At 40.1% G+C, this 13,710-nt stretch overlaps 1 protein-coding gene across 1 annotated transcript in view; it reads right to left on the reverse strand.

Annotated features, from left to right (window-relative positions):
- Nucleotides 1–7,196: 7,196 nt before the first annotated feature.
- The window catches only part of LOC138302025 (lectin-like), a 157,034-nt gene continuing 150,520 nt past the window's right edge, over nucleotides 7,197–13,710 (reverse strand). The window contains exon 5 of the mRNA XM_069242442.1: nucleotides 7,197–7,276. Coding sequence (XP_069098543.1) covers nucleotides 7,197–7,276 — 80 coding nt within the window. The remainder of the gene's footprint in view (nucleotides 7,277–13,710) is intronic.

Consider the following 13,710-nt stretch of genomic DNA (forward strand, 5'->3'; position numbering starts at 1 on the left):
GGAATTGTACATGATTTTGGCCAACTTTGGTCACAGAGAGGTTTCATGACCTCTTCTGGTTCCCCTGTGAAAAATGGTGAACAAATAAAGGATTCGTTACATGCAATTCAGTTACCTCTTGAAATTGCCGTGGTGAAATGCAATGCTCATGTTAAGTCGGAAGACTTTGTGTCCATGGGAAACGGTTATGCAGATCAAGTCGCAAGGTTTTGCGCATTGAACTGCATATCATTCAAGGATCAGTCGGAATTGTTACTGCAAACTGAAAATGACACATGTTTGAACCTTGCATTAAGGGTGGTTGATACTCTAGATGAGTTAAAAACATTACAAGGGTGTGCAAGCAAAGAGAAAAAATGTTCCTGGCAGAGATTGCAATGCGTTCAGAGGGCTGATGATTTGTGGGTCTCAGAGGAAGGAAAATTAGTCCTGCCAAACAGTCTTCTGTCTCAGTTTGCCAGACTATATCATGGACAGGCTCACCTTGGGAGGGATGCAATGATCAGGTCATTTAAAATTGACTGGTTCAACCCAAAATACAGACATGCTGTCAAGGTTATTTGTCACAGGTGCATCATCTGTCAACAGATGAATGCTGGAAAGGGGACGGTGGTAACTTTGAGCCACATTGGGAGAGCTGGCGATCCATTCAGCAAAATGCAAATGGACTTCATTGAAATGCCTGTTTGTGGAGGATTGAAGTACGTGTTGGTGATTGTGTGTGTTTTCAGTCACTGGATTGAGGCATACCCCACACGTAGAAATGACAGTCTTACAGTTGCAAAGCTGCTACTTAGGGAACTAATACCAAGGTTCGGGTTTCCGGTCTCTATAGAGTCAGATAGGGGCAGACACTTCGACAATGACGTGATTAAACTTCTGTGTGCCGCACTAGACATCGAACAAAAGCTGCATTGTAGCTACCGCCCTTAAGCATCAGGACAAGTAGAGCAAATGAATGGTACTTTGAAATCGAGAATGGCAAAGATGTGCGCAGCTACCAATATGAAATGGCCAGATGCATTGCCCTTAGTGCTGATGTCAATGAGAAATACCCCTGACAAGAAAACAGGACTATCCCCCCATGAGATCCTCATGGGTAGAGCTATGAGGTTGCAAGCAGTACCTGCAAATGCTCTAGCGAATATCACAGATGATATGGTGTTGGACTACTGCAAAGGTTTGGCTGATGTGATTCGCTCTTTCTCTCACCAGGTAGAAGCTAACACATTGCCACCGATTGGAGATCCAGGCCACACCCTACAAGCCGGTGACTGGGTGGTTGTCAAGAAGCACGTGAGAAAGTCGTGTTTGGAACCACGCTGGAAGGGGCCATATCAAGTAATCTTGACAACTACCACTGCCGTGAAGTGTGCAGGAGTTCCAAATTGGATACATGCCAGTCACACAAAGAAAGTGACATGTCCTGCTGATGAGGAACTTGAAGTTTCCGGCACAACAGTCTCAGAAAGAGAAGTCTCAGGGCCAGAAAACAGCCAAGAAGGAACTGAGACTACAGGAGAGTCCACTGAGAACAGCCTTGTCCCTCAAACAGTGCATGAGTTCGAGAGAGGTGACAGAGTGCCTATCTCAGTATAGGCAGCAGGAGAAATAAGTCAAGGAGAGGTTCTCCCAGAAGTAGACGGATACGGGTTAGAACTTGAACCCGTTACAGATCAAGAAGAAGAAGAAGAAGAAGGAGAAATAATAGAAAGAAATCAGAGTGTGCCAGCATCCCCTGAGCCAGCTGCAGGTCCATCAAGTGAAAACACCATCGGGGTCATTACGACCCTGGCGGTCATGGACCGCCAGGGCCAGGGACAGCGGATGCACCGCCAACAGGCTGGCGGTGCATCCAGGCCTATTCTGACCGCGGCGGTAAAGCCGCGGTCAGAAAAGGGAAACCGGCGTTTTCCCGCCGGTTTTCCCCTGCCTGAGGAATCCTCCATGGTGGCGCTGCAGGCAGCGCCGCCATGGGGATTCCGACCCCCTTACCGCCAGCCTGGTTCTGGCGGTTTTGACCGCCGGAACCTGGTTGGCGGTAACTGGTGTCGTAGGGGCCCCCTAACAGGGCCCCACCAAGATTTTCAGTGTCTGCATAGCAGACACTGAAAATCGCGACGGGTGCAGCCGTCGCACCCTTTCCACTCCGCCGGCTCCATTCGGAGCCGGCATCCTCGTGGAAGGGGGTTTCCCGCTGGGCTGGCGGGCGGCCTTCTGGCAGTCGCCCGCCAGCCCAGTGGGAAACTCAGAATTACCGCGGCGGTCTTTTGACCGCGCAGCGGTATTCTGACGGCGGTACTTTAAGAGGAGGGTGCTGTCCAACGTCCGGAAAAGATACATCAAAAGAAGACGCATAAGGGTGATAACTGGCCAGAGAAACCACTCTTAAGAATAAGAAACATACCAAATGGAACAATAACAGAGGAGAACGATACATCCCGAGTGAAAGACCTAAGTGAAGGAGAACAGCAAAGTGAACGAAGGCTGAAAAGAAAGAGAGTCACAAACAGAAGATATACAGGTCCTGAATGGGCATATGCTACAACATCTGAATGGCAACAAGAATTCCTAGCATTCTGTTTTGATCGAGAAGTACCAGGCCAATACTATGGTACCTGAACTAATCCAGAGGAAAGACCTGGTTAAAATTGAAAATCTGAAAACTGAAAAAAAGGGACTTATAAATTACCGAATGTGACATTAGAACCGGATTCAACTTTAGAAACCTGATTATGACAAGCTGCTAACCTGATTTGACAAAGGGGTCCTGGAGTGAGTGAAGACGCTGTAAATATACGCAAAGAGCAAGAGAAAAGTTTAAATCATCCTTAAGTTGATTATTGATCTGCTATCTGATTCTATACAGACATGGCTTACAATAGAGGTAGTAACAAAGGGAGTAAGGTGTGTGGTTGGCTAGGTCTTATAATAGGTATTGTGTGTACAATAATAATTGTGGTAGTGATTGTGGGAATGCCATGGTTAGAGAAAGAGACTATTAACGTTACTTCAAAACCTGAAACTACAACACTAACACTGTGGGAAAGATTTGAGCAGGATGCAAGACACTTGCATGAGGGAACTAATTCAAAAGAGGAACTTTCTACTAATGTCTTCTATCGCTTGCTGAATGAGTATGTGGAGACCATGGATGCGAAAAACTGTTATGTGTGCACCAAGATTCCTTCATCTGTACAAGAAGGGGTTACCTACCATAGCCTTCCTTTATCTTACGGGATTAGCTGTAGTTTACTACTAACCAGATTCTACAATCAAGAGCATGTACAGTACTTTTATTCAAATTTGGATGTTGTGTTTTCTTTTGTGCCTGTGATCGAATTCCTGAACAAACTAGCTAAGGAACATGATATAAAAATAGTTAGAGGATTCTTTGAGCCGACGCTTACATTCGGGACCGCTTATGCACATCGCAATAATTTGACTTGCTTACTATCACCTGTGGAGAAAAGCTTTTTAGATCATACTGATGATAGACGCAAAGCATTGAAAGAAAGATTAGAAAAAGGATTAGAAAAACGCACATATGCAAATGATTATGCTTACACTGCAATTAAAACACAAGGCAATTTAGCTATAGATGCATTACATGTAGTCAGGCTTTGTATATATAGGCCAAAATCTGAGCAGGACAATTTGTTTGTGGGAACGAGTGAATGCAGACATGAATTTTTGTTTCAGAGTAAGTGGACATTGATGTTGAATGGACAGGATGCAGCGATCCCTGGGATCTACTACATCTGTGGGCTTAATGCTTATTACCGTCTCCCTAAGGGATGGTATGGGACATGTTATTTGGGAATAGTTTTACCAAAGATTTACCAGATTGATGACTTAAAACAAATACCTAAAATGTCTGAATTAGAACATGCTAGACAAAAACGAGAATCAGTGGCTGCTGTCATTGGTGACATATTTTAAGCTATAATCCCTTCAGTGGGGGTTATCTTGAATTCTATGAAGATTCAAAAGTTGTCTACTATCGTGGATAACATGCTGATAAACTTCACAGGGGCTATCCTCCTGATGGATACTGAACTTGCTGCAGAAAGAGCTATTACTCTTCAAAATCGGCTTGCTTTAGACATTCTTTTAGCAAAGAGTGGAGGGGTCTGCAAAATGCTCAACGAGTGCCATTGTTGCTCGTTCATTCCGGATAATAGCAAAAAGATTAGAGGTATGCCTACTAACCTAACTAAAGATAGCGTGGATTTGAAGGAACCTGGTGTGTGGGACAATTTTGGAAAAGGAATTGCCAGAGTAGGGAGCTGGTTTACCAATATTTGGAACGGGGTACTTGCAAAAATATTAATGGGTCTGTTAATTGTCCTGGCTTGTCTATTAGGATTATGGGGGGCATGCAAAATCAATGATAACATCAAGAAAAACTGGACTAAAAGAACCAGAAGAAATGAAGAAAGTGAAAGAGAGAAAATGTTCAATGAGATTTGGGAAAGTTCACATAAAGGGCAAGATGTTGAAATGCGCATTATGCACAAAGTGAAAAATTAAAAATGAAAGGTCAAAGGGAAAGGTTTGTGTGATGACGAGCGTCATCAGAGGAGGGACTGAGAGAGCGTAGTTAAAATAATACATATATTAAAAAACTACTGCTTATATCAATGCTCAACGATGCTGCATAGAAAACGATAATAATAGTGATTATGCTTAAAAGTGCATTTGAATTATGACTATAATGTGTGTGGCCACCAATGCATACGGGAACTAACGACTCATAAATAAAATTATTAATGCTATGGTTAATTAAGTTATATTAACGATTACGATATTGCATTTATATTGAAAATCTCATAGGCCTTAAGTTAGCGTGAGCTGTGGGTTTTCGCTGCCTGGCTCTCATATTAAAAGCATTTTTCTGTTTTTCAGTGTGCTGACTCGCAAAGGGCCATGACCCTGCAAATGTTCTTTTCTTCAACTTGGAAGATGAATGTATCATTGCAATTCTGTTCTCATCCGCATACTTACTACCTTAGTTTCAGTTTTATACACAAGATTGAAACAAATGTAGATTAATGTAATGTACAAGGACGTTTAAACCATGGACAAAGGAACTCATGACCCGAGAAGACGTGCCAAGATGTGAAGTAATCCCTGAGTGTGCCACCTCCGAAGACGTCAATTATGAAGACCAATCAAAGTGTTATGAATAAATGTGGGGTGACAATTGGAATTACCTAATGTATAATTTGATAGGTGAAAGATAGTGGGGTATAGTAAATGTCCAATAGAATTTTGGGGGAAGGTATTACGAAAAAGGGATAAAAACCCATGTCACAGAAAGGTCGAGAGAAATAGGTAGGGAATGCTATTGATTGTATCCAGAAACTCTGTCACTCTGTTTGGTGATTTTGAGACTTATTAAAACCATCCTCACCCATAGACTGCCCGATTTTACACTTCTCCTCCTGACGAGGGAAGTTCCCCCTGTTCCTTTAGTCGAGTTTAGACTGATGGCGTTTTTACTGATGTCCTGAAGACGAAGACTGATCCTGTGTGCTGACCTAACCTTTGGAGGGTAATTATGACAATGCAATTTGTAATTTGTCTGTTTGCTTTTGCTTTCTAGGTACCAACTGCTCATTTTGATAGAGACCATAGCTAGAAGTTTTCCAAATTGGTGTTCTAAATTCTTTTGCATGAAGCCCAACATGCTGATGCTAATTAGTGGTTAGGATAGGAGTTCACTTCGATTGACGCAGATAGACAAATGACTGATGTTATGCTATGCTGAACTGACACATATATGACATTTGCTGTATTCTGATCTATGTTTACGCTGTGTTATGTATTGATGTTTGTGATTCTTGCATTAATTAAATCTTATCACAGCTGCCATATTGTGACTATGCTGTTATGCTTCTTTGTGTTGAGATTAACTCTTTTGCTTGTAGATTGTAACCAATAGGGAATAAAATACATAAAATTCTGTTAAAGGTGTGGTTATTCATGGCTGAAAGGTCATGGTTGCGTCGACAATTTGATTAATGTCTTTAACCAAAGTAAAGTGTATTGTGGTGATAAATATTGATGACATTATTGATATATTACTTGACATATTGATTAGTTATCTCGTCCTACGGTGTCTCTCCACTGGGTCACAAGATTCATTGGCCTAAAACAAGTCCTAATGTGTAATAAATTAACATGAAAGGACGCGTTATCACCTTTAAAACCCATTGATGTTGAGCAATCAAAAAGTGGACAGGGTTTTTTTTTAGTTAATCCTGGGTGTATTGTAAAGGCCTATCCACAGTTTTTAACTGGGACCCCTGGTGAGCGTGCATCACATTTTAAAGACCACTACTTTCGCACAAAAACAAGATTACATAAAGTGCTACTTCACCCGAGGCTAGGCCTCCCATGTCTATAGATGCACTGTGCTGTCAGGTCTCTCAAATCAACTCTACTAATTATCTTCTGTTAGCCACTCCCTGAAATTGCAAATGTGCCCATATCTCCTTGTGAGAGGAGTTTAGTTGCAGGCAGACAATGGCATCTTGTTACAGTGGGTGCTCTACTGTTATCTTCATTCAAACAAAATTAATTGATTTATTAATTGTAAAGAGAATAACGTTTATATGATTGGGGAAGCATGCTTCTATGATTTTTCAACGTCTTTATTGTTTATATGTTCTATTTTAACAATACGGCATACAAGTATTGAATTAGTAAAAACTGCAGTTTTTATTAAAATACGTCTACTTCTTAACACTTAAAATGATTATTCAATTAGTCAATGTCTTAAATCAAGGCTCATTGCAAGGAGCATTATAGGTTGAGATTTTCATTGCAAAGGGGTGCCTTTGTATTTTATTACAGCAGTGACTTGTGATTTCGAATGTAACGTCATCATATTTGTAATGAAGGCAGTAGACAATCAATTTATGTTTAGCTATAAAGGAGCTTTATTGTTCACATCAGATTCAAGTAGCTGAACATTAAGTATAACAGTCCATGCAGAGAAAGGTTGATAATATAGGGAAATAGAACACAAGTCTTCAGTGCTTTAAGGTGGCAAACTAAAGCCACGGATGTACTTGTCTCTTCTCATCAGTTGATAATTTGTTTCATTACATTCCAATAGATCACTTATTGTAAAGCCTGTACAGCTCCTTCTGGACGTTGTGGTAATGATCCTCCAGGACAGATTTCCATCAATAACGGCAAGGTGTGGTATATTTGCAGATAAATGGAAACTTTTGATCACAGTGTTCATCATTCCAAAGACCAGGAGCTGTTAAAAAAGTACAGTATGTTTTATTGGTCATTGTTTTACAGACTTTTTGTGATTTCAGCATTGGTGTTGACGGTTAACATGAACATGAACTATATATCTCCAAAGAACTTTAAAAAAAAACACTGGACATGTCAGTTGGATCGATAGTTACCACCTAGAGATTGCAGATATAAAATAATCTTACTACCATAAAACTTTACCATTTATTTCCGGTGATATATTACCTCTAGCAATGTCAGGGCAGTTATCAGTTTGAGGGCTGAATATTTTTTTTACAGTTTGTGGGACAATTCAAATATATAGTTTCATATTAACCCCTGAGTCTACAAAATTGTGCAGATAAACATGAAACCATTATGATTCCATTATAAATATAGAGCTAGACATCAAGGGCCTGACTTATGAAGTGAAAGTGCCGCCTTTACTTAATTATTTGACGCAAAAGCGGCGCAAACTTCCAAAATATAGTAATATAAGTTTATGACGCTTTTGCGTCAAAAAATGACGTAAAGGAGGCACTAACGTTTCATAAATAATGCCCCAAGTGCCCAATTCACAAATGTGAACTTAGACCTGAAGTCTAATGGACGATTCCCAAAGGCAAACGTAATACTGAAGTCTAAACTTAGACCTGAAGTCTAAGTTTAGACCTGAAGTCTAAGGGTCTGATTCACAAAATTAAAATTTGATTTGAGGATTTTTCTCAAAACTAAAACTAAAAATAAATAGCCTGTTCTCTGACTATATTTATTGGTGTTAAATGAACCTGTAGATGCAAATTGTGTTTGCACTTATTTGTGTTCTAGTTAGTGGTCATCATGCATAGCTATCTCTGCATCTCTTTAAATGTTTACCATTCCTAAGCATTTGTTAGGGACCTTATACCTCACACTGTTTGTTTCCTCTCCGTTTATTTATACCTTCTGCCTACTTTACTCTCGTTTTTCTTATAGTGTTGCATATTTTGCTGTTTTGCTTTCCATGACAAGCAAACTCTTAACACCTACTACTCCAATTTGAGTACAGATGTGCTGTTTATAAGACTGATTCCTCACCCCCCCTCTCTCTCTCATTCCCTCAGTCCTCTCACATGTGAGGTCTGGCACATTATACAGCCCTCCTGAAGTGCTAAATAAGCCACCAGTATATCATACAATATTACTCTTGGTTCATGTGTATCAGTGACTGAGTGGCAGGTGGCCTGTGTTATTGAGAGACTATTGGTCTGTGGCCATGGATAAATGTGTGCCTGGTCCTTGTGCATGTGTTTTTGTAGGCATTTTGGTCTGTGTGTGCCTGGATGTCTGTAGTTGTTTTATTCTGTTAGCATATAGGTATTTACCTATTTTGCAGTTTCAAATTGAAGGTTTAACCATACTCAAATTATCATCCTCAGAAGGATGAAAGACTGTGTTGCCTCTGTCCGGGACATATACTAATGACCTATATTTTGTAGTAGTCTCAAGGGGTCTCAATATATACCTGTTTAAAGAAAGGAAAGAAAATACATTATTGGCTACATTAGGTGTTTTTTTCTGCTAGCATTTAAAATAGACTGACTGCTATTATTTTCTTTCCTCAATGACGATGTTGAACCTGTTCAGCACAACACACATGAATCCCTAGATTGCACGCCTAATCAGAAATTATGTGACTATTGTTCTTTTCATTCTTACGTTCTTTTTTAATGTATAATGATGCACCAATTTCAAATACAATTTTTAAAAAACAAAACCTTGCCACTGTTGTACATCAAAAATATTGTAATTCTGTTGTGCATATCATAATTTCTGTAGGCCTGCAAGAGAGCCAAGAATCACATCTACTAGTGCTTCTTAGAGATCAAATAGATATGCGTCCATGTTGTCCAGCTACTTGCCAGACTGTAAAAGGCACCTATCCACGACATTAAAAATGACAGAGGAGAAGGAGATAGAGAAAGACAGGGAACAATGGAAGAGATAGAGCGGAAGCAATAGAGAGTGAAGGGTTAAGGGTAGGGATAAAAAACAAGAGAAAAAAGAACAATAGGGAGAGGCAAAGTCAGATAAAGACAGGGAGGGATGAAAAGTAGAGACTAGGAGAGTGAGAGAAAAATATATAACTAGAGAGAGAGAGAGAGACAGAAAGATGAAGAGCTAGGGAAAGATGGTAGAGAAAGAAAAAAAGGAAAGGCAAAAAGATGATCAGACCGAGAGATACAGCAGAAGAGACATGGAACAGTAGAGTAAAAAAAACAGACAGCAAAGTGTTAGAAAGAAATCAAGAGAGTGAAACGAGGAGGCAGAAAAAGCCATGTGGACAGAGATGCTGATCGGGAAAGACAGATTAAGGTGGAGTCAGAATACGATACAGAGAGAGAGAAATACAGGAGACCTAATGGTTAGAAAGACAGTGAGAGACATAGACATACAGAGAGAAAAGTTTAGAGAGAGATGGCAAGAGAAAGAAAGTCAGACAATAAAGACAGCAACAGAGACAATGGCTAAGGAGAGAAATGGTAGGAGAAGCAGGGGAAGACAGGAGGAGATAGAGGTGACAGACAGAGAGACAGAATATGGAACCTGCAGGACAGAAAGTGAGAGAGGGAGAGTCAACGGTATAAAGAAAGAAGGTCGGGAGAGGTAAAAATGGAGGGATTGAGGAAGAAACAGGAAGAGACAACTGTTTCTATTTTCATCTATTTATCTGCCTATCTATAATATAACTACCTTTTTTTGTTTGTTGATATGTGTCTGTATCTCTATCATTCTCTTAGGGCCTGATTTAGATATTGATAGACAAGTTACCCATCACAACAGTGATGGATGTCCAGTTTGCCGAAATCTAAGTCCCATTATATCCTGTGTGATTTGGATTTTGGTGAACAGAATATACATCATCGTTGTGACAGAGTAAATCATCCACCAATATCCGAATCAGGCCCTATATCTTTTCTGTGTTGGCATCTGTATCTATATCTAACTGTATGTCTGTCCATCTATCACTAGTCGTCTATTCATGTATATCAACCTGCTCATCATAATGGTGGCCCCCAAACAAATCATTGTCAGGACCACTAGAATGATGTGGCAAGGTTATTTAAATTATGTAGCAAAAAAGGTGAATTATGCTGGTTTCTGGTAGTATTATTTAAGATCGTTAGGCTAGAAACCATTTTTGTGAAATATAAAAATTGTGAAATGATGCAGCAAATTAAGTGGCAAGCATGGTAAATGTATAATTACGTTGTAAATGCTGAAGCCTCTAAATTGCAAAACTCCACTGATCCTTCCAATTGCCTTTTTAGCTCTTAATTCATTAACTCTAAACCATAACATTTCCTTTCTAATCAGTGGCTGTTGTTAGATGCACTTTGAATCACAAAGGTTTTTCAAACCAACTCTTCAAACTACATAAGGGATAACATAAGTAATATAAGCCCTCATTATGACCATGGCAGTAAAAACCGCCTACCACTGCGGCGACGGCCATCATAAGACCTTTGCTGCGGCTACCAGCCATCGGCCATATTATGACCACAGCTGGATTTCTGCCACAAGAAGGACGGAAATCCGGCTGTGGTCATATTGGCAGATGGCGGTAAGGTGGCGCTGCTGCCACCAGCATCCCCACGCCAGTAGACCACCACCAGCCATATTATGACAAATAATACGGCCTGGTGGTGTTCTGCTGGTGGTAGCACCGCCTCATCCCGTCTCCTGCTGGAATACCCCCTGGATCTAGATAAGTCGGGGCTCCGACATGGGAGGGGTTGTGGGTTGTTGTGTGTGGGGGGGGGTTGTGCATGTGTGTGTAAGTGTGTGCGGGAATGCGAGTGTGTGTTAAGTGTTGATTGCGTGTGTGAATGCCGGTGTGTGTTTAATGTTGACTGCATATGTGAATGTATGGACGTGTGAGTGCGTGAATGTATGTAATTCGGAATGCATGTCTTCAAGTATGTTTTGAAGTGTGTGCGGATGTGTGTGTGATTGGATGAATGCATGCATGTATGTATGTGTGAATGAGTGTGTGTCTGCGTGTGTGTGTATTTGAATGGGGGCGTGGATGTAGAGGGGTTCTGGGGTGTTTGGAGAGGTACTGGGATAAGGGTGTGTTTGGAGAGGTTTGGGGGTGGGGGCTTTCTATCAGTGACAGGGAATGAATTCCCTGTCACTGATAGGGCCTACCGCCATGGTTTTCGTGGCATTACGAATGCCACGAAAACCATGGTGGTAAGCGGGGTCATAATCCGCTGGGTCATAGTTCGATGGTTATCTCCAGCGCGGCAGCTGCTACCGCCATGGCGGTCAGAGTGGTACATTGGCTGAAGCCAACCCGCCAATGTTATCATGTGGTGGTAAGTAACGCCGACTGCCGGGGTCATAATGTCCCCCATAGTCTTTTTTTACTGTTGCAGGGTTCTGATGGCATTAAACATTGAGGTTTATAATGTCACCAAACTCCCCCCCCACCAGTATTGGACCATATTACTCAGATCTGCGCAATAAAAGAAACAGGGAACTCTAGGTAGTTCCCAAGTTTAGGTGGAAAGCAGCTCCTTTAAATTTAAATGGGACACCCTTCAAAACCACAAACATTCTGAATCTGCTCATCTCGAAGTCTGTTTCTTAACATAATTTTTAATTATAGGGTTAGCATAGTGCCATCCACAACAAGGTAAAAGGTGCCAAAGTCTTGTGCCATTTTTCAGCAAAGTCTTTAAGCGAAGGGATAGCCAGAGCCACCCATGCCAATTTGAAAAATGCCAAATGCCTTTTATCACACCAGGCACTGTATTGCACTTTGGATTGGTAAAATACCTTTCAAGACAACCAGACATGAATACATGTAACTCCTGACATGTTTCATTTTTGTTAGAACTATTTACTCCCCCCTTTTTCTATCTATTTAAATCTATATAAATAACCATCTGATGCAATTTCTGTGTTCTGGGAATATTTTTCCCCCAGATTCACACCAAATGGGTCTGCAATCTTGATCTATTTACACAACTTAGGAGAAAAGATACACTGAGAAAGTGACTTGCTCCCATGTTCCAAATAATCTGCTTCCATCCTCATCCACTTCATGGACTATAGTTTGGGCTCATTGACAAGAGCTTAGTCTTACTGCTTAAAGCCCAAACAGGAGAGTATTTCTCAATTCTTTAAAGGACGGCTCTACAACATTGTGTTTCAGTCTGGTGACTAAACCACCTTTTTCAAGTTTAAGGGCCACATATGATTTTTTTGTCTGTTTCCAAATATATACAATCAATATTGGAAATCAAAAATAAGAGACATACTTTAAGAAAAATTCCACATACTTCTTCCATAAAACATATATACACACTATACACACTATTACAACAATAAAACATTATAGACGTAACAAGAAGGTAAACAAAGAAGTAACCAGTAAGTCTTATAAAACACACATCTATATATTTTTTTTTAACTCGGCAATACTCCCAACTAACTGTTACCACAAATAATAGTATTGTTTTTAATGGCTTTAGCCATATTTATGTTCAATGCAATATTATCCTTTCCATAGTCGGCCTGTGCCATTTCATTTGTGCATAGTCACCAAAAAGGTGAGTGTATATATGTTTATATGGTAGAGGTATGTGGAATTTATATTGAGGTATGTCGCTTATTTTTTATTTCCAATATTGATTGTATATATTGTGGGTATCCCTTGTCTGTATGTTAAGTTACTGGTTCAATATGATAAGTTAATATTAATTGTTTTATGTTTGTGTTTGAATGTATGATTTCTATGTGGTTTCATAAGGTAAGGGTACTACATTTCTTGTATTACAGCCCTGAAGAACTCCTGTTTTGAGGACGAAATGCGTTGGCTGATGTTGTTATAAATATGCTTTAATTTTGAAAGAAAAGAAGAATAAAGAGAAGACAAAAATGAAATGACATTGATTGATTGGACTTTCTTAAATTTATTGAAATTGGAGCACCATCGAAAATTATATACTTTATAGTTCCCTTTTCAAGGATTGTACTTTGGCGGCAGGTTCTGTGATGTGTGCATACGTAAGCAAAAATCCAACTTGTACTTTTTTTAATATAAAACAGGTGATAGGGGTTAGGTGCATGTTTTGTTTAACCCGCTGCTATTTGTATTATTAGTACATCATCTGAAGTATTGTTTCAAGTGCCCGAAAGGATGTGTGGACAAATGAATATGTGGTAACAGCAGACAATTCTGAATTCATTGTGCATGGTGAAAGCATGTTAAATGAATGGATTCTTAATTGTGGGTCATGATTTGATGGACTGTGAACAGCCACCTGGTCTGCATTATGAATCATCAGTGAGACAGCATTGCCTCTCAGCACATACTGCATGATTCACAAGGCTTCCTCTGCTCACCATGACTGCATAGGCACCTCTTTGATTTGGTATTACTATTAGCTCACTGTATCTTCT

The sequence above is a fragment of the Pleurodeles waltl genome, chromosome 6 (genome assembly GCF_031143425.1).
Source record: "Pleurodeles waltl isolate 20211129_DDA chromosome 6, aPleWal1.hap1.20221129, whole genome shotgun sequence".
Classification (NCBI taxonomy): domain Eukaryota; kingdom Metazoa; phylum Chordata; class Amphibia; order Caudata; family Salamandridae; genus Pleurodeles; species Pleurodeles waltl.